Source organism: Molossus molossus, unplaced genomic scaffold (genome assembly GCF_014108415.1).
Source record: "Molossus molossus isolate mMolMol1 unplaced genomic scaffold, mMolMol1.p scaffold_m16_p_1, whole genome shotgun sequence".
NCBI classification, from domain to species: domain Eukaryota; kingdom Metazoa; phylum Chordata; class Mammalia; order Chiroptera; family Molossidae; genus Molossus; species Molossus molossus.
This window is the reverse complement of record NW_023425344.1, coordinates 57,230,674-57,253,441: the sequence shown is the minus strand read 5'-3', so window position 1 is coordinate 57,253,441 and position 22,768 is coordinate 57,230,674. Positions and strand designations below refer to the sequence as shown.

The window sequence follows — 22,768 nt, the reverse complement described above, 5'->3', positions numbered from 1 at the left end:
ACCCAAATAAAACTATATAAGAAAAAAGCAGGATTATAATAAAGCTCACTTCAAGACCTCTGAAGTTCTGTGACCCCAGAGATTCAGGTCCTTTGAAGAAAAGAAACTTTTTACATTGAAGAATTGGGGCAGTGTGGGGAAGCATTCAACCTCTGTCAAACTACACTGAATTAAACAGAACTAAAGAGAAAATGCCTAGGGCATGTAACTATTAATAGTATGCAAATGTCCGGAATTTGTATTTCTCAGTGTAAATCACACAAATAAATTCACTAACATTTCTGATGCTGGTTTATTCATTAAACTAAATGCGGAAGTTCTGCTTCCACTTACCATGTAAAAGCTGACAGAAGAAAATCCAGTTGTTAATAATACAAATAATTAAAAAAATTTTAAAAAGCTGGAAAGAGCTTTAACAATAAGAAGGATTTGAATAAAAATCACAACTTTTCTTGAATCCATCGCAGAGCTATGATCACAGGGCAAGAATAGCCTGAAACCCAAGGAGTCAACCCACACTCCCCACCACCGCCCCACATTGATACCACCAGGGCAAGTCTCAGCTGTAACAGAGTATGAGAGAAAGGCAACCAGGTAAGGAAAAAAAAAAAAAAAAATCAGCTAAAGTTTTAGGGCTAGTGTGATAGTATAAATTCCCTGGGGGATCCAAACACAAGGGGAATTCACACTTAATTCATAGGGTCTTTCCACAGACCTCCACCAGATACTCCTGGGAAATACTGGAGAAGGCCAAGGGACTAGAAATCCTCCCTTGAGGGTGCAGCAAGGAGGAGATCAGCCGCTGCTGCCAGAAAAGCCTGTAACTCTGAAACCTTCTAGGGCACAGGTAAACACCCATTCTGTGTAGGGGAAAGAAAGAAGAAAAAAACACAAAAAATTCTTACACTTGGGGGTAGGGAACAAAACAGTCCTGCATGCAGTATCCTCTGCCAATAAAGTTGGGGAAGGGCCTGGACATTCTCACACAAGATCTGCAATAGATACATACCATGGGGACAAGGGACAAAAATACCGAGAAGACCCCATCCCCAAGGTTTAGCCACACTGGGCCTACTTAAGATGAAGGCTGGGTTTGAAAAACAGAGAATCCCTCACACACCTATCCCCACCCTAACAAGCACTGAGTAATAAGCAACAGCAGTCTACTACTAAGGGAGGGGCAAGAGTATGGACACCCCCCACCCATCCCATGCACTCCCTACTGCCACCTCCACAGCTACACAGACACGACAGAAAACTGAACATGGACCAGGAACACTGAGAGAAACTTTCCACAGCCCAGCCCCACCCAAAGCACAAAGTGACACTACAGAAATTGGAAGCTGATGGTAACCATAGCAACAATAAAACCAAAACCTAGATCAACTGACTGGATTGATTCAAGACTATGACAGAAGAGGCCTGCACATTTCCAGGCATAAATACTAAGTACTTCATTCTCCCCTGTTCTACACAAAATGTCTGGCAGTCCACAAAAAAGTATGAAATACTAGAATAAGCAAGAAAAATAACCTATTGTCAAGAAAGGAAAAGAACCAGAGTAAGAGATGACACAGTGGCCTTTTTTTAACAGGATCTGCCATTGGCAAACCATGGAGATACACATATGTGTGTGTGTGTGTAGGAGTGGGGAGATTCAATGACAAGTGATAAAAGATAAAAGCAAACACAAGCCGCTCTGTCTCAGATCCTAATTTTAAAAATTAGCTGTGAAAAACTATTTTTTAGCCTGGCCAGTGTGGCTCACTGGTTGACCATCAACCCATGCACCAAGAGGTCACCAGTTTGATTCCCAGTCAGGGCAAATGCCCAGGTTGTGGGCCCAATCCACAGTGGGGGGCATGCAGGAGGTAGTCAATCAATGTTCTAATTGATGTTGTTCTCTCTTTCTCCCTCTCCCTTTCGCTCTAAAATCAATAAAGAAAAAATATTTTTTTTAAACTATTTTTTAGTATATTATAAATTTAGTATATTAAAGAATTAAAACCACAACTAGAATTACGAATACTGTAAGTCTCTTCAAGCAACTCACTGTCAGGCATTAAAAAAATTGCTAATAGATCTGGGCACTGTGACTCAGTGGTTAAAGTGTCAGCCTGCACACTCAAGGGTCACAGGTTCAATTCCCGGGGAAGGGCATGTACCTGGGTTGCAGGTTCAATCCCCAGCCCTGGTTGGGGTGTGTGTGGAAGGCAACCAATTGATGTGTCTCTCACATCAATGTCTCTCTCTCTCTTTCTCCCTTCCCCTCCCTCACTTCCACGCTCTCTAAAAATCAATGGGAAAATATCCTCATGTGAGGATTAACAATAACAAAAAACATCAATGTTATAGTGCAGATATGCTAATTTATAATATATAGAGAGCTCCTGCTAAACAAACAAAAAAATGGAAATAGGACTTGAACAGAAAATTCACAGTAAAGAAAAATATAAATTGACTACACTGTATATGGAAAAATAGGCATTCTAATAATTAATACTTGCTGATAAGGCCATAAACTGGCAAGATCTCTGTAAAGGCAATTTGGTATTACCTATCAAAATTATAAATGCCCACATCTTTTAACTTAATTCTATTTCTCAAAATTTATACTACAAACATATGCATAATGTTTGACAAGATCTATGTATATGACTAGTCACTGCAGGATCATATGTATTAGCAAAAGACTAAAATGATAAATGTGTATCAATAGGAAAATGATTAAATTATGGTAAATTCACACAATGAAATATACCACTGAAGCATTATTTCCAATAGCCAAGACATGGAAGTAACCTAATTATCAATTGATGGATGGATGGACAAAGAAAATGTGGTATATACAGGGTGGGGCAAAAGTAGGTTTACAGTTGTTCATATGGAAAATAATACAATAATAATAATACAAGAATAAACTCTGTGTTTTGTGTACTCACAACTGTGAAATATTATTAAGCCATAAAAAGAAGGAAATGCACCAAATGCATGGGTTTTTTTCCACACTATCCAATATTCTGACATCAGCTAGGTATCCTACAATTCAATACAATTCTAACACTATCTACCTGGTTTAACATTAGATCCCACAAGTGACAGGCTCAGTCCCACAAGTCTACCCCCACTAAAGATGCCCATCACTATATGGGCCTCCAGTACTTCTACAAATCAGGGTGTAGCACAACTCCTTCCTTAGACTTCATAATTTGCTAGAATGGCTTACAGAACTCAGAGAAACATTTATTAACATTCACCAGTTTCTTATATAATAAAGGATATGATAAAAGATATAGATGAACAGCTAGATAACTAGGTACACAGGACCAGATCCAGAAGAATCTGGAACACAAGAGCTTCTGTCCCCATTGGGTTTGGGAGTGCCACCCTCTGACGCATGGATTGTGTTCACCAACGCAGAACCTCTCTGAACCCCACAGTTCAGAGATTTTTATGGAGACTTCATTAGGTAGGCATGATCAATTATGAACGCAATCTCTAGGCCTTCTCCCCATCCTGGAGGATGGAGAGTGGGGTTGAAAATTCCAAGCTTCTTCTGGTGACCAGCCCCAAACCAGAAGACCATCAAGAGTTGCTTCATTAGTAAAGAGGTACTCCTATCACCCAGGGAATTAGAAGGGTTTTAGGAACCCTGTATCAGGAAATGGGTCAAAGAACCAACATTAGAACCAAAGATGCTCCTAGCATCCCTATCACTCAGGAGATTTATAAGAGTTTTAGGAGCTCTGTGTCAGGAACTGGGCAAAGATCAATATAAATATGTATTACGTCACAAAATCCTGGCCACAACACTTATTAGCTCTGTGGCCTTGGGAAAATTACATAATCTATCAGTGCCTTGCTTTCTGTCTCTAAAAGAGAGTATAATACCAATAGTTTTCACACAAGGTGGCTGTAGGGATTAAATTCATAATTAAATATCAGTGTTCAATAAATATTAAGTATTATTACAAGTCATTTCTTTCATTCAAGACTATAAGGTCAGAGTAGCAGAGATGATAAGACTTCTACAACTGTATATCCTGTATGTGTTTATGGAACCTAGATACATAATATTTTTTTAATCAAAATTTTAAATGATAGCAAATGAAAAAAAACTAAAAAAAAACTTACTTCCTAGCAGCAGCAGCAGCAAAATGTCTGTTCGGCACCTGAACGCAGGCAGAACAAGGATAAAGAGGTGTCTGATAAGCCATCTTGGAAAGACTATGCCTTTGATGTATCAAGACTTGAAAGAAAAAACATGCAAAATATTAATATTAAATAATAATTACATTCATATTTTTATATTCTTAATCAGTGTTTTCCAAAACAAAAACATACAATATTTTGCAATTCTTAACCATTCTTTCAAAAGTATAATAATAGACACTCCATTTCTTGAAACTAAAGCCAAGTAAACACAACTAATTGAACAATTTTGTCTTCACTTATTTTTAACTTAATCTAGTTCAGGCTCAGAGTATGTTACCTCTATTATTACAGAATATGTATATGTATCCTGAATCTTTAAAATAATTTAAATTTTATTCATTTTTATAAATAAATAATAGATTCATTGAGTTGCTCAAGGTACTTCTGAAAGATAACAACAAAGGGAAGGAATTTGCCTTACCAGAGATCAAGACTTCTTATAAAGCTATAGTAATTAAGACACTGTGGTATGGGCACAAGTATAGAAAGACAAACTAATAAAACAATAAACAGCCCAACAGATTCGTGCACATATGAATATTCAAAATGTGTAAAATAGGGATGATGCTGGATGTCGCCTCCACCTACAGACCTATTTAAATTAAATAAAACATATCATTGTGCTTCAAACACACAAAACAAAACTTAAAAAGCACTGTACCAAAAAAGGGCTGTCATCCTGGCCCTTAATTGGATCTTACTAAATGCTGAGAAGGGTTGCTATCAAGAAGTGCGCCTGAATTAGCCTCCCAATGACAAATGTTGATCCAAATTAGACAACATCTTTGGAAGTTACAGAACTGAAATCTCCTGCAACTATGTAGTACTTTGAAAGCACCAAAAAGCATTTTGTAAACGTCCAAGTGTGCAGTTGCGAGCCACACATATACACCACCTTACCTTATCAGAACTCACTTCACGTACCTAACTCCTTCCCCGCCCCGCTCTTGCCTCTGTCCCTACGGGTGGCTGGAGGGATGTCGAGGTACGTCCCCCTCCCATTCCACTCCTAGGGTGGGCAGCTCCAGAGGGAGTAAAATCGCTGATAAGGTCGCTTTTCAGTAGTAGTAACCCTGTGAAGAACTTGGAGCCCCAAAAGAGCAGGACGCTCTTCCAGCCCCCAGTGCAGACCCGTGGGTAGGAGAGTATGGCTTGCATTCTGCTGCAACAGGAGACTGGGCACTAGAGGTCTTTTCCCCCAAGATCACCGTTGCTTTACCTCTACCGAGGGATCCGACGGCCGCCGCCATGTTGACCATTTCCGGATTGTGTTGATTAAACTGGTCCTTCGCTTCAATTTGGAAGAAATTTTTGGTTCCCTTCCGGAATTGTCGGAGGCGGAAGAAATTAGAAGGAGCAAGAAAAGGGCGGGAACCAAAATAGGCTATCAGGCAGAGCGGGGAGGGCGGGGCGCCGGTGCCCCGTGGCGGTGTTACCGTCAGTCCTCCGTGCTGCCCAGCACCCTGTGTTTCACGGTTCCGCTAGAACAGCCGACCCGTCTTCAGGGAAACCTGCAGATGCAGAATACGGTCCTGTTGAGGATGCCCTAACCATTTTATGTTTTGAATCTGCAAGTGTACTCAGGACGATCGTTTTAATAGATTGTGAGAGGATCCAGGAAAGCATGAAAAATAAATATGAAGAATCTCACCAGCTTCCACTGCCACATTTCTAGCCTAGTAAAAACTTTTAAAAATTAGCTAGGTTTTCCACTACCACCCAAGGTGGGTGTCCCAATCACTAACAAACTTCTCTCTTAACTCAGCGCAAGATCAGCGGGGTTCTAAGTTCATCTTAACTTTAATCACCACACTTTGCCCCTGCCGGCTAACTGGAGCATTAGGATCAACTGAAGGACAACAATACTTAAACGAATTTATATAATTTAAAAAAAAATTTTTTTTTTAAATAAAACTTCTAGTTTTAATATGACAGATCTGAGACCTACACACAGGTTATTCCGACTGGGGGAAAAAAATAAATCAGTATCCTTTCCACGTTATAGCTGTCGGTATGGTTTAAATAAAACAAATCTGGTCACAGAGTATAGCACTTCCCAGTTTAAACAAAACCCTCCAGTGACTACCTCTGGAGCTGCTTCTGGCCTCAACCTACCTCCCCAACCTCAATCCTCCTGCCAATATCCCCTTCACCCGCAGGGTTTCTCACCTTGCTGTTCATTCTGTCCCCTCTGTTTGGAATATCGTGTACCATATCACCTAGGTAGCTTTTTTAAAAAGATTTCAGCTCAGACTTGACTCACTAATGAAGCGTCCCTCCTCTCTTTCCAGGCTAAGTTATGGCCATCTCTTCATGATTTTGTACAGTACCCAGGGGAGATATCTAATTTGTTTATTTTTGAAAAGTTTTATTGAGATTTAACTTACCACACAATTTACCACTCTAAATTGTACAATTCAAACATTCACAAAGTTGTGCAACCATCACCACAATATAACTGTTTTCCCCACCAGTCTGAGAACAGTGTGGGCAGAAATCACATCTTGTTCATTTTTTTAACCTCTGCACATTCTACAGTACCTGGCACATAGGAGGCTCTCAATAAATGTTTGTTGAATAAATGAATACACGAATTAGTGACTTACTTAGAATAGCAAGCCTGCAAAATTAACTTGCTTCCATGAAGCTACCTACAAAAAACTGAACTGAACTAAAGTTAGAAATTTCACAAATGTTTTATTTTATATTTATATATTGACTTATCTACATAAAGAATAAGATTTCTAATTTATTGTCCTGTCTTGTTAATACCTAAGCAGTTACTACAAATGTTCCACACCCATTTATGGCTGTTATACAAAAAACAAAAACAAAAAAACAACTTGAATCTACTTTTATAATTTCCCTTTCTCTCTTTTCCTTCTTTCTTTTCACAAATATGTGAGTACTTGCCATGTGCTTGACTATGCATAGATCTGGTGAATAAAACCATTGCTGTCATGATACTTAAAAATAAATTTCATTTAGGGATAAATGCCAGAATTGGTGTAAGTTCACCAAATCCTTTCAGAAAAAGAAACACCCACATTAGAGGTGTCACTGATCCTTAGACTCTATATCCCTCCCTTTTCATAGTTGGAGTCAGTTGGCCCACATCTGTGTTCTTCTATGAAAACAAGAAATTTCAGTAGTCAGAATTGGAACTCATGTAGTATGCTTGTAGTAGTAGCCTTATTAAAGCAATGTCCTATAGAGATGCAGCTCACCTAATTGCCCAGTTAGAGCACCAGAACTTGATGACTTTAGTCAAGTTGGGTCTAACACTATATAAAGAGTTTATTTAGTTTGACACTTATAAAAACGACAGAAATACATACTCTGAAGTGGGAACTCCAAGCATCTAAATATTTAATGCATAATGAGATTCTCATTGAAGAAAGGCAGTAGAACATTCTGGTTAAGCAGTGGTGTTCTGAAGCTAAGCTTCCTGGGTTTGAATCCCAGCATCATCACTTACTAGCTATGTCACCTAGGGAAAGAATACCTGAGCCTCAGATTCCTCATCTGTGATATGGAGCTAATAATTTACTAAGGTACTTACTATAGTACTGGGCACAAAATAAACATTCATTTAATGTTAAGTGTTGTCATTAGTAAGGAACCAATAAGAGTTCTTAACCAGAGAGGCAAAATGAGTAAGCTGTCTAGTATCCCTTCTTCCAATATCTGCTTATTTTATTTCTTTATAATTTTTTTTGTCTTTATTAATTTTAGAGAGAGAGGAATGGAGAGGGAGAGAAACCTTGATGAAAAAGAACACCAATTGGCTGCCTCCTGCATGCCCCCCACTGGGGATCAGGCCTACATCCTGGGCATGTGCCCTGACTGGGAATTGAACCAACAATCTCTTCTTGGTACATGAGTCAAGGCTCAACTATTGAGTCACACCGGCCAGGTGGATGTCACTTTCTTTATATCAGATATTTTATCAGTATTTGAAGAAAATTTTTAGACTGTGTTTATGCATTTCCTCAAAGTTCACTTTAAAACAACTTTTCCCAGTTGATTTCTAGGAAGGCTTATACTCTCTAGGAGTCTTGGCAACATTCCAGCTGCCTGCCTGGCTAAGAAAAGCTTCTAAATATTTGCTAGACTTGTGGTTCTCATGATCTGTGTTTTCTGCCTTCCTCAACCATCTTCCAGTTGAGCTGAAAAGTTCATTGCAGGAAGAATCACTTCTCATTTGGGGTTCAAGTTGAAAATGGGTTTTCTTTTTGGACAAAAATAAGGAACTCTATGACACTTCCTAATTCAGTAGTGTGCATCAGAATCACCCATATTTGTTAAAACTCATATTGCCAAGCTCCAACCAACAGACTTTCTGATCCAGTAGGCCTAGGGCAAGCCTGTGAATTTGCATTTATACATTTTCAGGTGATGCTGATGTACTAGTCCAGGGACCACACTTTAAATAACACTCCCTCTAAGTAGGGCACAGCCTGACATCCCACAGAAGAGGGGGTGGGGGAGTGGGGGGGTGGGAAGAGATAAACCACAGAACTTATATGCATGTATGCATGATCAATGGACATGGACAACTAAGTCGGGGACGGGGCGGAGGTGGGGTGGGGTGGGGTGGGGGGTGCCAATGGGGTAAAAAGGTAAAATATCTGTAACAAAAAATAAATAAATAATTCATAAGAGGAAAATAAATAAATAAATAAATAAATAACACTCCCTCTGTAATACTATAAAACATCTGTATCCATACCTACAATTAATTTTGGGAGGAGTTGTTGTTTGTTTAACAATGTAATGCTCCATATAATGTAGGCAATAAAAACAAGAATTTCCCCACATTGTGTCTTTAGGACCGGAATCTATCCACTCTTATCTTCTTCTCCTTTATACAGAAACTGCTGCTCCACACCTGGATTTCAGCTCCAAAACTATCCAGCTGTCAGCTGGGTAAATTTCCAGTGGTTGCCTGTCTGCTATCTGGATTATAAGTATTACCAACTCCTAGATTCCCTTCCTTCCTTGGGCTTACTTCAGACCCAAATTATTTTTTCATAAAGAAATGACTATCTAGAATAATGATTTCTTAGTCATAAAGTTGAAAGTTTGAAAGGAACTGGAACTTACTTTTTCTGTCCTCCCTCCCCCATATATAGGAGCTTCTCTGTTCAAAAATCCCTAGGAGACTATTTTAATTCCAAATTGAATTGAGAGATTTAGAACTGTCCAGTGGAATTGCTGGTAAATACTTAACAACTGGCTTCCAGTACAAAAGAAATGAATTTTCCCGTTTCCATCATGTAAATATTCACACAATAGTTGATTTCAAGCTACCAAACATGAAATCAACTATCTCACAAAATTTCTGACAACACCATGGCACACTTCTGGAAGTTTGCTGCTAAAAGCCTTTGGTAACTTCAGAAGAACTAAACCAAATCAATTCATCCTAGAGCTACACTTCTCAAACTTTACTATGAATGTAAATCACTTGGGACTCTTATTAAAATGTAGATTCTAATGGGTGGAGCCTTAGATTCTGATTTCTAACAGGCTCCTAAGTGATGGTGATGGTGCTGGTCCATGGCTACACTTTGAGAAGCAGGTTTCTAGAATACACCCCATAGCAAAATTTGTACTTTTATCATTAGTCCCAAACCAGAACCTTTTGAATAGGCTCTGTCTGCCTCATACAGAGAATAATTTAAGCAGATCTCCAAATTTCTAGATATACCCTCCATGACCTCCAATTTTCAGTGGAGATACTAGAAATAATAATTTTCTGCCCTGCCCACATCTGCTTCTGGTAGAAACTTCCTTCTCCTACACAAGTAAAATTCCCCAGCCCTGGCTATTTGGATCTGATCCATTCTGTAGCTAGTGATCTGGGCTTGAAAAGAAAAGCTGAGCCAGTTGTTCTTCTCGTGAAACTGAAATTTGGAAAATTGGAAAAAGAAAAAAGAAAGACAACATTTTCTTTGAGGACTCATGGAGTAGAGTCAAGGCTGGAGAAGCCTTGAAAGGCAAGCTGAAATTAATAAGCAAGCAGAAATGATGCATAAGAAGAGTTACATGAAGCCAGTCAGTATCAAGAATAGAATGGAGCAAGAATGTCAAGAACAGCAGATATCATGAAGAAGAAAGAGATCAACCAGCCTCTGAGAGGAAGATAGCAGATGCTGCTTCAGTTCCTGTTACAGTTTCCGCCAAGGCTGCTGTATCACTGTCCCTCTCCCTGGGTCTGTGAGATCCCTATCTACCATATATTTTCCTATAATAACCCCTGCTTTCTTGAGCTTACACAAGTGAATTATTATATCTTTTTTAAAAAAAAACAAAAACAAAAAACTAATTAAAAACATGGAACTCTAGTTATTCTGGTCATCATTCATGAATTGGCAGCTCTCTGCCAGAACTGGTTGTAAATAAAGCCTTAATCATAGAATTTCAGAGTTTGAAAAGCTTGTGAAGGTCTTCTAGCTACCTGATTATACCCTCTTTATAATTCCCTGCTTACATGGTTGGTGACAGATTCTTGAATATTTTGTAAGTTAGTTCCTTTCCTTTTTGGACAACTCTAATAGTTAAAATTGTTCCATATAGTATTAAGGCTGGAATCATCTTTTCTACCTTGGACCTAATTGAACCTTTGGGGTCAATTCCATCTTCACATGGCAAACTTCCTGGTAATGACAACAGCTATCACACCTCTTAAGTCTTCTCACTTGGCTGAGTTTGTTCATGTCCTTACCCACCCACAGTTGCTCCTTTCTGTGGCATGGTGATGAGAAATTCTCATCTTCGTAGAAGCCTCACCAAGGATACACTCTAGATTGCTTATATATCTCTCTTAAAATGTAATCTTAAAACAAACAAACACACACACACACACAAGCAAAAATACTCCAGAGAAGAAAGAAAATGTTAATTTTTCCTAGGAAAATCAATGCAACCTAAAACTGCACTAACTTCTTTGGCAATTTTATGGCTTTGCTTAGTACTTTGTGATTCCCTTACTTTTCTGCAATATTTATTTATAATGAAAAGCATACCAAAAGTATTCCAGATTTTTAACTAGACTAAAAGGTAAGGTTCTTCTTGATAAATTTCTTGCTTTAAGATTTCTATATTCTGCAGTAGTTCTGTCCAATGCAAATACAATGCAAGTCACATATGTACTTTAAAATATTTTAATTTAATTTAATTTTTTATTGTTGACACTATTACAGATGTCCCCCATTTCTCCCCTCTTTGCCCACCTATATTGAGCCCCCACTCTCTCTCCCAGGGCCTTCACCACACTGTTGTCTGTGTCCTTGGGCTATGCATATCATACATATACTTTTAAATTTTCTAGTAGCTATATTAAAAAAGCAAAAATAAATAAGTAAAACTAATTTCAATAACTCATTTAACTTAGTATACTCACAAAATTTTCATTTAACATGTAATATAAAAATAATTGAGATATTTTACATTGTTTTTTTAAATAGTAAGTTTTGAAATTTGATATGTATTTTATACTTACAGTATGTCACAATTAGGACTAACTACATTTCAAATGCTCACTATCCATATTTAGCTACCATATTGGACAGGACAATTTTAATAACAATAGCTAATGCTTATTGAACACATACTGTACGCCAGGTGCTTTATAAGGTGTTTAAATATTTAAAAATTTTAAACATTCACAATAACCCTATGAGATAAGCACTATAATCATTCTCATTTTACAGATGAAGTAACAGATGTACTGAGAAGTTAAATAACTTGCCCAATTAATAAGTAGTTGAGTTGGGATTTAAACCCAGGATGCCTAGCTACAGAGACTATGTTCTTTTTTTTTTAATAATGTCTTTTTTAAAAGTGATTTTTAGAGAGAGAGGAAAGTAGAGGGGGAGAGAAAATATCAATATGAAAAGGAAACATCCCGGGATCAAGCCCACAGCCCAGGCACATACCCTGACTGAAATTGAATCTGAAACCTTTCAGTGCCTGGGACAATGTCCAACTAACTGAGCCATACTGGCCAGGACCAGAGACCATATTCTCCATCAGTGTTATATGTGTATCACACATATATTTCATGTTGCATGCTGTGAAAGCACTGTACATATAGTATCTTACTTAATTCCCATTATATAGATGAAGAAACTGAGGATCCAAAAAGTTAGTGACTTGCCCAAGGCCACACAACTAGTGTTAGAGCATAACAGCAAAGTCAGTGCATGTCATCACTGCCTCCTCCTGCTTTACTGCCACCCTGAAACTTGCTGTTTACATACATGCACCTGTGACCCAATATTTTTTATGCCAGTGTTTTAAATTAGAAAACGGCCAGATAATATCAGAGCGTGTGGGAGAAAGTAAATAGCATGGAAGCATATGTACATTATTTTTGATCTTCAAAGCCAAGCATGTGAGTCACAAGCACCAACAAAACACTAATTAGAGTTAACTTTTTAAAATCTCTAATGCAGGCAGGAGTAAAACTTGCTTGAAATGTTTACCTAAAATATGGAAATGCATTTTTAAAAAATTTCATAGATCTGAGAAGAGTAAAAATATCAACAAAGCAATTCCCAGGAAGATGTTTTATTTTTATAGAAGAGTGTGCACAACTCACAAGAGGAGGCTGTTAGTAACTGAAAGGATGTGACTCTTTTCCTCCCTTTTGTACTGTGTGGCTTTTTTGTTTTGTAGACTTAGAAGTGAAATTGACATTTTGTTGTTGTACTCCTTTCAGGTCCTGTCTTCCTTTTAGATTAGCTCTAAAGGAGACTGAGTCCCTTACCAAGCTCCAGGAACCTTAAGGGTTAATAAGCTCTTTCTCCGGCTCCAGATGGCTCCTTTTTACTGCTTCCGGAAATGAGACTAAGGTGTTTAGAGAATATTGGAAACTGTTCCTTAGTCACTTTTATCTGAAAAATATTGAGTCCAAATACTCCAATATTCGCCCATGTATAGGAGGAACATCTCATCTTTGTCTAAGTTATTTTATTGCATTTAACAATTTTCCTATTGTTGCTACTGGGTTAGCATTTTTCTTCTTCCCATAGTTATCAAGTGAGAAAGGTAGAATAGTTGTTGTGTTGGAGGGAATGAGGGGAGAGATGGGGAAAAAGAGACTCAGAGTGGAGGGGCTTTGACTAATCAAGAAGTCAGAGGTTCATGTCAGGCTTTCCGCATGGCTAACCCCAGCCGAGTTGCATCCTCACTTGGTGCCTCAGTTTTTCCACCTGAAAACAGGAATGACAACATTTTTGTAGCACATGATTCTCTACTGCACTTCCTCAGCTCCAGTGACATCTTATTAAGTTATGCTAAACAACTATGGATAATTGTTAAGGGTTAATTTGTAATAGATAAATAAAAGGTTTTGTTGTTGTTTTTTTTATTTCTGTGGGAGAGATGACAGAGCCCTTACCCAAGCAAAGAAAGAAAAAAAAAAGTTCAAAGGGATACACAGGCACCAAAGAAAAGGGAGTAACTAGTGTTCTGATCCATCAGGAAAAATAGATTGTATTTAGGAAAATTAATGGATTTCTCCATAGGTCAAAGGAAAATAATAATGGCTGGGCATAGGGATAAGGATAGAAGTGCTACTAACTAAAATTTCTATTCAGCTATAATAATCTAGGTTCTACAAAAAGTACTGTAATTGCTTATCTTTCCTTTGTGGCATTATATATGGTATTCTTGAATGATGAAAGAAGAGGTAATACGAACAAACTTTACCACCACATGAATTGGAGAGTCTCCTGTGGAGAACTGTAAAATGGGACAGAAGTCAGGAAGCTGTTATAGAATAAAGAACAAGGAAGGGGAAAATAGAAAATATCTGATGGAGTGGGGCCACATAGTCAACTTTATTTGGGGTGAGAAGGCCCAGACTTGGCTCAGAGTTTGGGGATTAGCTGACGGGATATACATACTGTGTTTCTGGTCAAGCCGAGCATTTACTGGGACAGGAAAGTTATCTAAGTTTTCCGTTTGCTGATGTGGCACCCCAGGCTGAAGCAGCTTCATCTTGGGTATAGAAATTTATTTCAACAATAAAAACATGTAATTCTTCAAGAAAACACAAGAATGCATTGCTTTCCTGAACCCTCTCCAAAAGAAAGGCGAGGGAGAGTAAGATGCCCTGGTTTTTAAGGCTCTGCTCTAGAAAGCGGCCCGATGCCTTCTGTGGTGGTTGACGGTGAGGGGGGGGACTTTGCAGTCACCACAACTCACCATTTAAACAGTTCACAGACCAGTTTCAGGAAGTAGCAGCTATGTAATAGGAAGGTTCTGCTTAACCCAAGCTGTGTGCACCCTGAGACTCAAATACATATTAGACATACAGAGGATCTGCCCTTTGTCTTTGTATGGCTCTGAGGAGCAGTTTATCCTAAGGGAGCTGAGAGCATTTGAAGGGCACAAGATTAATGTGAAAGTTAAGGCACTTCTGAGTGTGTTCCTCAGGGCCCTGCTTCTGCCCAGTGCCTTCCAAGAATGAGTATTAGCACCTGGGCAGCAAGGCAAACGAGAACTATGAAAAAGAAACATTTCACCGACACCTTCTGTGAGCACAGAACTTCTTGTTTATGGAAACCAGGTAACAAAGAGGACATAAGAGAAATTCTTGAATGCAGCATGCTGTAGCCTGTGACACATCTAGTGCCTTTTTTTATACACAGAAAAGAACTAAAAGCAGACAACTAGTCAATATATTGCTAGATCAGACTTTAACTGAAAGGGTGAGGTAAACAAAGAGAATTATATATATTGGTGAAAACATTTTAATACTATGCTAACAATAACTATTGCCATAGTTCAAAAGAAACATAGGCAAGAAGTCAAGCCTTTCATAGCAGGTCCCATTATGGTTGGCTTTAGTTTTTTTGTTTGTTTTTTTTTAATCCTCACCTGACGATATTTTTCTATTTATCATTAGATAGAGTGGGAGGAAGGGGAAGAGAGAGAGAGAAATACTGATGTGAGAGAAACACATCAACTGGTCACCTCCTACACAACACAACAAGGGCCAGGGATGAACCGCAACTGAGGTGCCCTGGACCAGAATCAAATCCAAGACTCATTGGTCCGTGGGCCGACGCTCTAACCACTGAGCCAAACCAGCCAGGGCTTTAGTTCTTAACCCTGTCCTGGAGTCTGTCTTCCTGTAAGAATATCACCTTCATTGTACGTCCAATAGTAAAATGCTATACTTTTAGCCTTTGCTGAAAACCCTTCTATTCATAAAATGGATGCCCATACTTCATGATTTACAACCTTTCCAATACAATATGGATCCAGTATTTGGAATTGTTTAGTCAAGTTAGGAGAATCCCATAAAACACTTTGTTATGTCTATTCACACTCTGCAAGGACTATAGAACAGCCCCAGAGTATACTGGCACTGCAGTCAGATCCTCTTTAGTGTTTCTCTCAAGTGTGAGGTGTAGAAACAACTCTTTCTTTCTTTCCCTTCCTTCCTTCCTTCCTTCCTTCCTTCCTTCCTTCCTTCCTTCCTTCCTTCCTTCCTTCCTTCCTTCCTTTCTTCCTTTCTTTCTTTTTGTTTTTTTTTGTTTTTGATATGTGCCCCTAGCGGGAACTGAACCAGTCTGAGGAATAGGGTAGACCCAGAGATGTGGAAGTAGGGTACAGATTGACAACCCTCAGACGAGGGGGTGGTGGGGGGAGGGAAGAGATAAAACACAGAACTTATATGCATGTACGCATAACCAATGGACATGGACAACAAAGCCAGGGAAGGGGTGGGGATGATGGGGAGGAGGGTGTCAATGGGGTAAAAAAGGAGAAACATCTGTAACAAAAATAAAATAAAAAAATAATTAAAAAAAATTAAAAAAACTTTAGTCAAATTGGTTGAAGTAAACTAGCTTTCAGTAAATTAGTCTAAACTCACTCAAAGTCTTGCTAATGATGATCATAACATTTACTTGGTTATAAACCAAGATGCTATACTATACCTGTAGAAAGTACACATGTCTTATCTGGTTTAGTCTTGCATCATTTCTTTTTTTAATTAATGAATTACTAAAAGATTTTTTTTCATCTGAGTCCTGTGTTTTGTCCAGTTTGAATTATATGCTGCAGAATAAAATATAGTGCTAGCTGAGACATTTGTTTATCCCCCATCCAGAATTCTCATTTAAAGCCCGTTCAATACCATACCAACTGATTGTTTAAACTTGATCTCTGGCATTGCATATGAAAATAGAATGGAGCATTTTACTTAATTTATTAAATAGGTATTGTACTAAGATTGTAATGTGCTAAATGGAATCTCCATTGCCTAGGAAAACTTTATTCACATTTTGAAAGTACTAAAACTTTTAAGACTAGTTCGTGCACTGGGGCATCTCACAGTGCCCATTTACACTTCGCCATGATCTAGTCACTGCTGACTTAAAAATAATGATAAAGAAAAGATAGTCTCGCCCTGGCCGGTTTGGCTCAGCGGTTAGAGCGTCGGCCTGCGGTCCTGAGAGACCTGGGTTCGGTTCCCGCTAAGGGCACGTACCTCGGTTGCAGTTCGTCCCCGGCCCTGGTCGGTTGTGCGGGTGGCAGCCACTCGATGTGTTCCTTTCACATCGATCTTTCTCTCTCTCTCTCTCTCTCTCTCTCTCTCTCTCTCTCTCTCTCTCTCTCTGTTCCTCTCTCTCCCTTCCACTCTACCTGAACAAAAATGGAAAAAGTCCTCCAGTGAGGATAAAAAAAAGAAAAGATAGTCTCTTTGCATTTGTAGTACATATCTTATTAACCAACTTACATGGAATCAATCAAGCAAATTACCTGAACTTTTTCAGTCCTCTGGTAAAAACATCAACTGTTTCCCACAACACTTTGAAGTCTTGGCTGGTAATCTATTCTGCAGTCTGCGCACCAATTCTCCCACGACTAGTTTTATAGTCTAGAGTTCATTGTTTACCCAAATCTGTTTATGTTTGTTGATGAACTATATGTACAAGAAAGAAAAAAAAAGGTTTTTTTAATGTAAAAATTAATTTGAGTGTTTTAGAAAGACATGATAAAGGCATGCTGCTAAAAACCATTACTGCCAAATTTGGAGTAATAAGCCAATTATAAAAGTATGGGGAAAAAAATCAAGAGGATTGTTCCTTCAGCTTGCTCTTGCTCAACTTCTTGTTCCACTTTAATGCAAATGCCTATATTATACTTACTATGTACCAGACAAATGTTCTAAGTGATTAATGTATGTTAACTCACTTTACTCTCTTATAGGTAGGTACTATTATTACTCTCATTTTATAGATGAGGAAACTAAAATTCAGAGAGGTTAAGATGTTCTAAATAATTACATGGTGGGGCCCAGTTTTAAACCTAAGAAGTCTGACTTCTAGCTAAAAACACTGGATAATATAGGAATTGTTTTATGTGTGTGTTTTATTTTTAAAAAGACAATTCAAAACAACAATCATCAGATCCATATTCAAAGAAGAGTTAAGCAAATCAATGATTTGTATACATTTCAAATGAAAAAAATTTAAGATACATAATTATCATTTTATATAACTAACCAGCCACTGATTCCAATTTAGTTACAAAAGCAGCTTTTTTCTATCAAAAGAAGTAAAACGTTATCTCCCCCACCCCTTGCCCAGGCACTGCCCCAAAACTGTCTCTTTCACATTTAAAGACTGCAAAGTCTTGCTAATGATGATCATAACATTTACTTTGTTATAAACCAAGATGCTAAACTGTACCTATAGAAAGCAGACATTTCTTATCTGGCTTAGTCTTGTATCATTTCCTGTCAAGCATTTACTATAACAAATGACCCACTTATTTACTGCCACAGAAAAAAAGCATTGCAGAACCTCTTTGTTCTGGGGAGACAATAGGGCTCAGGAGACCAAACAGTAGTTTGAAGTGACAGAGTCAATGAACACCTGTCTTTGCCATTCCTTGCCTTTGGGATAGTTTTTAAAATTTTTTTTTCTTTATTGATTTTTAGAGAGAAAGGAAAGGAGAGGGAGAGACTAATAGAAACATCGATGAGAGAGACCATCAATTGGCCGCCTCCCACACGCCCCCCAATGGGGATTGGGCCCAACCCTGGGCATGTGCCCTAATCAGGAACTGAACCAGCAACCTCTTGGTGCATGGGTCCATGCTCAGCCACTGAGCCACACCAGCCAGGCGCCTTTGGGATCTTAAGCAATGCATTTATTTATACATCCATTCATTCATTTAATCACTTTCTTTGAACTGATAGGGGACACCAAAGTAGTTTTAAGGAAAAGTTAACTAAACCATATAAGATTTGCCAACATATATGCTTTATATAATAATTCCTTTAGACATTGAAATGTCATATACAACTTACTTGTTAAATCAAATTTTTTATTATATAAACTATTCCCTGAAAACGATTAGGGACTTGCAGTCAAGAAGGTGGCATAGGTAAACGCTGTATCATGTCCTCCCACAACCACATCAAAGTTACAACTAAACTACAGAACAACCATCATTCAAAACTGAATGAAATCAAGCTGAATGGAAGTCCTACAACTACGGAATTAAAGCAGCAGCCGCATCCAGACTGGTAGGAGGGGCAGAGGGGCAGAGGGGCTGAGGCTGGTCCCACACCCAAGTGTGGCGGATAAAAATCAGGAGGGACACCTCGGCAGAGAAGGTCCTCCCTGAGGACTGAGGGGTCCCCGTCCTACACCAGACGCCCCACTCAGGGTTCCAGTGCCAGGAAGAGAAGTCCCCATAACTTCTGGCTGGAAAAACCAGCAGGAACTGAGGCTCAGGGAAGTTGACACAGCTGGAGCCCCAGGCAGTTCCTTAAAGGGCCCATGCATGGACTTATCAGGCTCACTCCCTCTAAGCTTGGAGGGGAAGCAGCTCAAGGGGCACCAGAGACATACAGGAAGGAACTGAGCTATTTGGCACTGAAGCGAAGGGTGGAGAGGAGGCTTTCTCGGGGACAAACGTGCTGTCAGAGGCCTTTGTTCCTTTGGTGAGCCCTTCCCTGGGGTGGCAGACAGTCGCCATATCTGGGACTCCAACAACCTGGCTCACACTGGTAGCCCCACCCTGGTGATTCCCTGAGGCCCCTCCCCACCCAACTTTCAGGCCCACCCAAGCTGTTGCCAGTTGCTTAACCATAGGACTGGCCTGTCTTGGATCCTGCTTCAGGTTTTCCTAAATTCTTTCAAACAAACAGCATCTGGTCTCACACAGAAACAAACAAAGGGAGGCAGCCAAAATGAGAAGATAAAGAAACGGGTTCCAAATGAAAGAACAGAACAAAACCCCAAGAAAAGAACTAAGAGAAATGGAGAGAAGCAACCTAACAGAGGCTGAGTTCAAAATACTGCTTATAAGGATGCTCAATGAACGTAGTGAGGACCGCAAGAGCATAAAAAAGAACCAGTCAGAAATGAAGGATGCACAGTCAGAAATGAAGGAGGCATTAACTGAAATAAAGAATAATTTACACAGATTCAATAGTAGAGTACGTAAATCCAAGAAGCAAACCATTGATTTAGAATATAAGGAAGCAAAAAACACCCAATCAGAACAGCAAAAAGAAATAAGAATCCAAAAAAATGAGGATAGTGTAGGGAGCCTCCGGGACAACTTCAAGCATGCCAACATTTGCATCTTGGGGGTGCCAGAAGGAGAAGAGAGAGAACAAGAAATTGAAAACCTGTTTGAAACAATAATGGCAGAAAACTTTCCTAACTTGGTGAAGGAAACAGACATACAAGTCCAGGAAGCACAGACAGTCCCAAACAAGATGAACCCCAAGAGGCCCACACCAAGACACATCATCATCAAAATGCAAAAGGTTCAAGACAAAGAGAGAATCTTAAAAGCAGCAAGAGAAAGGCAGCTAGTTACCTACAAGGGAGTTCCCATAAGGCTGTCAGCTGATTTCTCAAAAGAAACTTTGCAGGCCAGAAGGGAGTGACAAGAAATATTCAGAGGGATGAAAAGCAAGAACCTACAACCAAGATTACTCTATCCTGCAAAGCTGTCATTTAGAATTGATGGCCATACAAAGAGTTTCCCAGACAAGAAAAAGTTAAAGGAGTTCATCATCACCAAACCGTTACTATATAAATAATGAAGAGTCTTTTTGAAGAAAAAAATAAAATACATGAACAAACAAAATGGCAATGAATACATATCTATCGACAATGGAATCTACAAACAAAATGAACAGGCAGAACAGAAACATTCTCATAGATACAGAGAACATTTTGTTGGTTCCAGATGGGAGAGGGTTTGGGGGAATGGGTGAAAAAGGTGAAGGGATTAAGAAGTACAAATTCATTGCTAGACTGACAAACCTCAAAGGGAAAGGGGTTGAGGGGTGGGAAGAAATAAACCAAAGAACTTATATGTATAACCAATGGACACACACAATAGTGTGGAAAAAGGTGGGAGGAGGGCGGTAGTGGGGAGGAGGGGGTCAATGGGGGAAATATGAGGAACATCTGTAACACATTCAACAATAAAGATTTTTTTTAAAAAAGACTAGGCATTTTTTCATAAGCAAAGTTTTTTGTTTATTTTTATAATTTTCATTAATTTATTTTTGTTACAGATGTTTCTCCCTTTTTTCCCTGAAAGAAACCCTCCTCCCCAACAACCTCATCCCATACCCGGCTTTGTTTTCTGGGTCCATCAGTTATGTGTACATGCATATAAGTTCTGTGGTTTTTCTCTTCCCTCCCTCCATCACCCCCTCTTCGGAGGGTTGTCAGTCTGTACCCTGCTTCCACATATCTGGGTCTATCCAATTCCTCAGACTGTTATGTTCATTATATTCCACAAATAAGAGAGATCATGTGTATTTGTCTTTCTCTGCTTGGCTTGTTTCACTTAGGATAATACTTTCCAGGTACCTTCATGTCATCTCAAACGATAAGAGATCTTTCTTCCTTACAGCGACATAGTACTCACTCCATTATGTACATGTACCACAGCATTTTTATCCATTCGTCTACTGATGAAAACTTGGGCTGTTTCCAAATCTTAGCAATTGTAAAAGGTGCTGCAATAAAAATGGGGGTACATATATTTTTTTGTTGGTGTTTCAGGGTTCTTAGGGTATATTCCTAGAGTGGAATGAGTGGATCAAATGGCACTTCAATTTTAATTTTTTGAGGTATCCCCATGGTGTTTTCCATAGTGACACAAGTCTGCATTCCCACCAGCAGTGTACTAGAGTCCCCTTTTCTCCACACCCTCATCAACACTTGTTGTTTGATTATTTGTTGATGGCAGCCATTCTGACATGTGTGAGGTGATACCTCATTGTTGTTTTAATTTGCATCTCTCTGATGATTAGTGATGTTGAGCATTTTTTCATATGTTTCTTGACCATTTGTATGTCCTGCTTGGAGAGTTGTCTATTTAGCTCCTCTGCTCATTTTTTAATTGGGTTCTTTGTCTTCCTTTTGTTGAAATGTATGAGTATATATTTTGGAAATTAACCCCGTATCTGATATATCATTGGCAATTATAATCTCCCATACAGTGGGTTGCCTTTCCATTTTCTTGGTTGTTTCTTTTGCTGTGAAGAAGTTTTTAGTTTGATATAACCCTCTTGTCCATTTTTCCCTGTGTTTCTGTTGCATTGGTGATGTATCAGTGAAAATTCTGCTGTGTATGATGTCTGAAATGTTGTTGCCTACATTTTCTTCTAGGATTTTTATGGATCCATGAGTCACATTTAAGTCTTTATCCATTTTGAGTTTATTCTTGTGTATGGTGTAAATTGATGGTCTAGTTTCATTTTTTTGAATGTAGCTGTCCAATTTTCCCAACATCATTTATTAAAGAGGCTGTCTTTACCCCCATTGTATGTTCTTGCCTCCTTTGTCAAGTATTAATTGAGCATAGTGTCTTGGGTCCATTTCTGGGTTCTCTGTTCTGTTCCACTGGTCTTTATGCCTGTTCTTGTGCCAGTACCAGGCTGTTTTGATTACAGTAGCTTTGTAGTATAACCTGATATTCGGTATTGTGATCCCACCTACTTTGTCCTTCTTTTTCAAGATGGGTGTGGCTATTCGGGGTCTTTTTTGGTTTTCTATGAACTTTGGAAGTATTTGTTCTAGTTCTGTGAAAAATGTCATTGGTATTTTGATGGGGATTGCACTGAATCTATAGATTGCTTTGGATAGTATGGACATTTTAATGGTGTTAATTCTTCCCATCCATGAAAAAGGTATGTGCTTCCCCTTTTTTATATCTTCCTCTATTTCTTTTTTCAATGTTCTGTAGTTTTCTGCAAATCGGTCCTTTACTTCTTTGGTTAAGTGTATTCCTAGGTATATTAATTTTTTTGCCACAATGGTAAATGGGATTGTTTTTTTGTTTGTTTGTTTGTTTCTCTTTCTATGACTTCATCACTGGTGTATAAGAATGCCGTTGATTTCTTGACATTAATTTTGTATCCTGCTACTTTGCCAAATTTATTTATTAAGTGTAGTAGTTTTTTGATGGAGTCTTTAGGGTTTTCTATGTATAATATCATGGAATCTGCAAATAATGTCAGTTTCACTTCCTCCTTTCCAAT

The 22,768-nt window shown here is 38.7% G+C and overlaps 1 protein-coding gene across 7 annotated transcripts in view; it reads right to left on the bottom strand.

Moving 5' to 3' along the window:
* Positions 1-5,571, bottom strand: part of MRPL1 (mitochondrial ribosomal protein L1) — a 70,890-nt gene extending 65,319 nt beyond the window's left edge. For 4 of the 7 annotated variants that reach the window (XR_004957119.1, XM_036245619.1, XM_036245633.1 and 1 more), the window contains exons 1-2: positions 5,435-5,569; positions 4,135-4,249 (exon numbers count right to left, since the gene is read on the bottom strand). Coding sequence is in view for 6 of the 7 variants with exons in the window: in XM_036245619.1 (XP_036101512.1) it covers positions 4,135-4,249; positions 5,435-5,474 (155 nt within the window). In the remaining variant the exon portion in view is untranslated. Of the gene's footprint in view, positions 1-905; positions 1,103-4,134; positions 4,250-5,434 lie in introns of those variants that run through there. The other 3 variants (XM_036245588.1, XM_036245601.1, XM_036245594.1) reach the window with 3 other exon arrangements.
* Between the last annotated feature and the right edge of the window lie 17,197 nt (positions 5,572-22,768).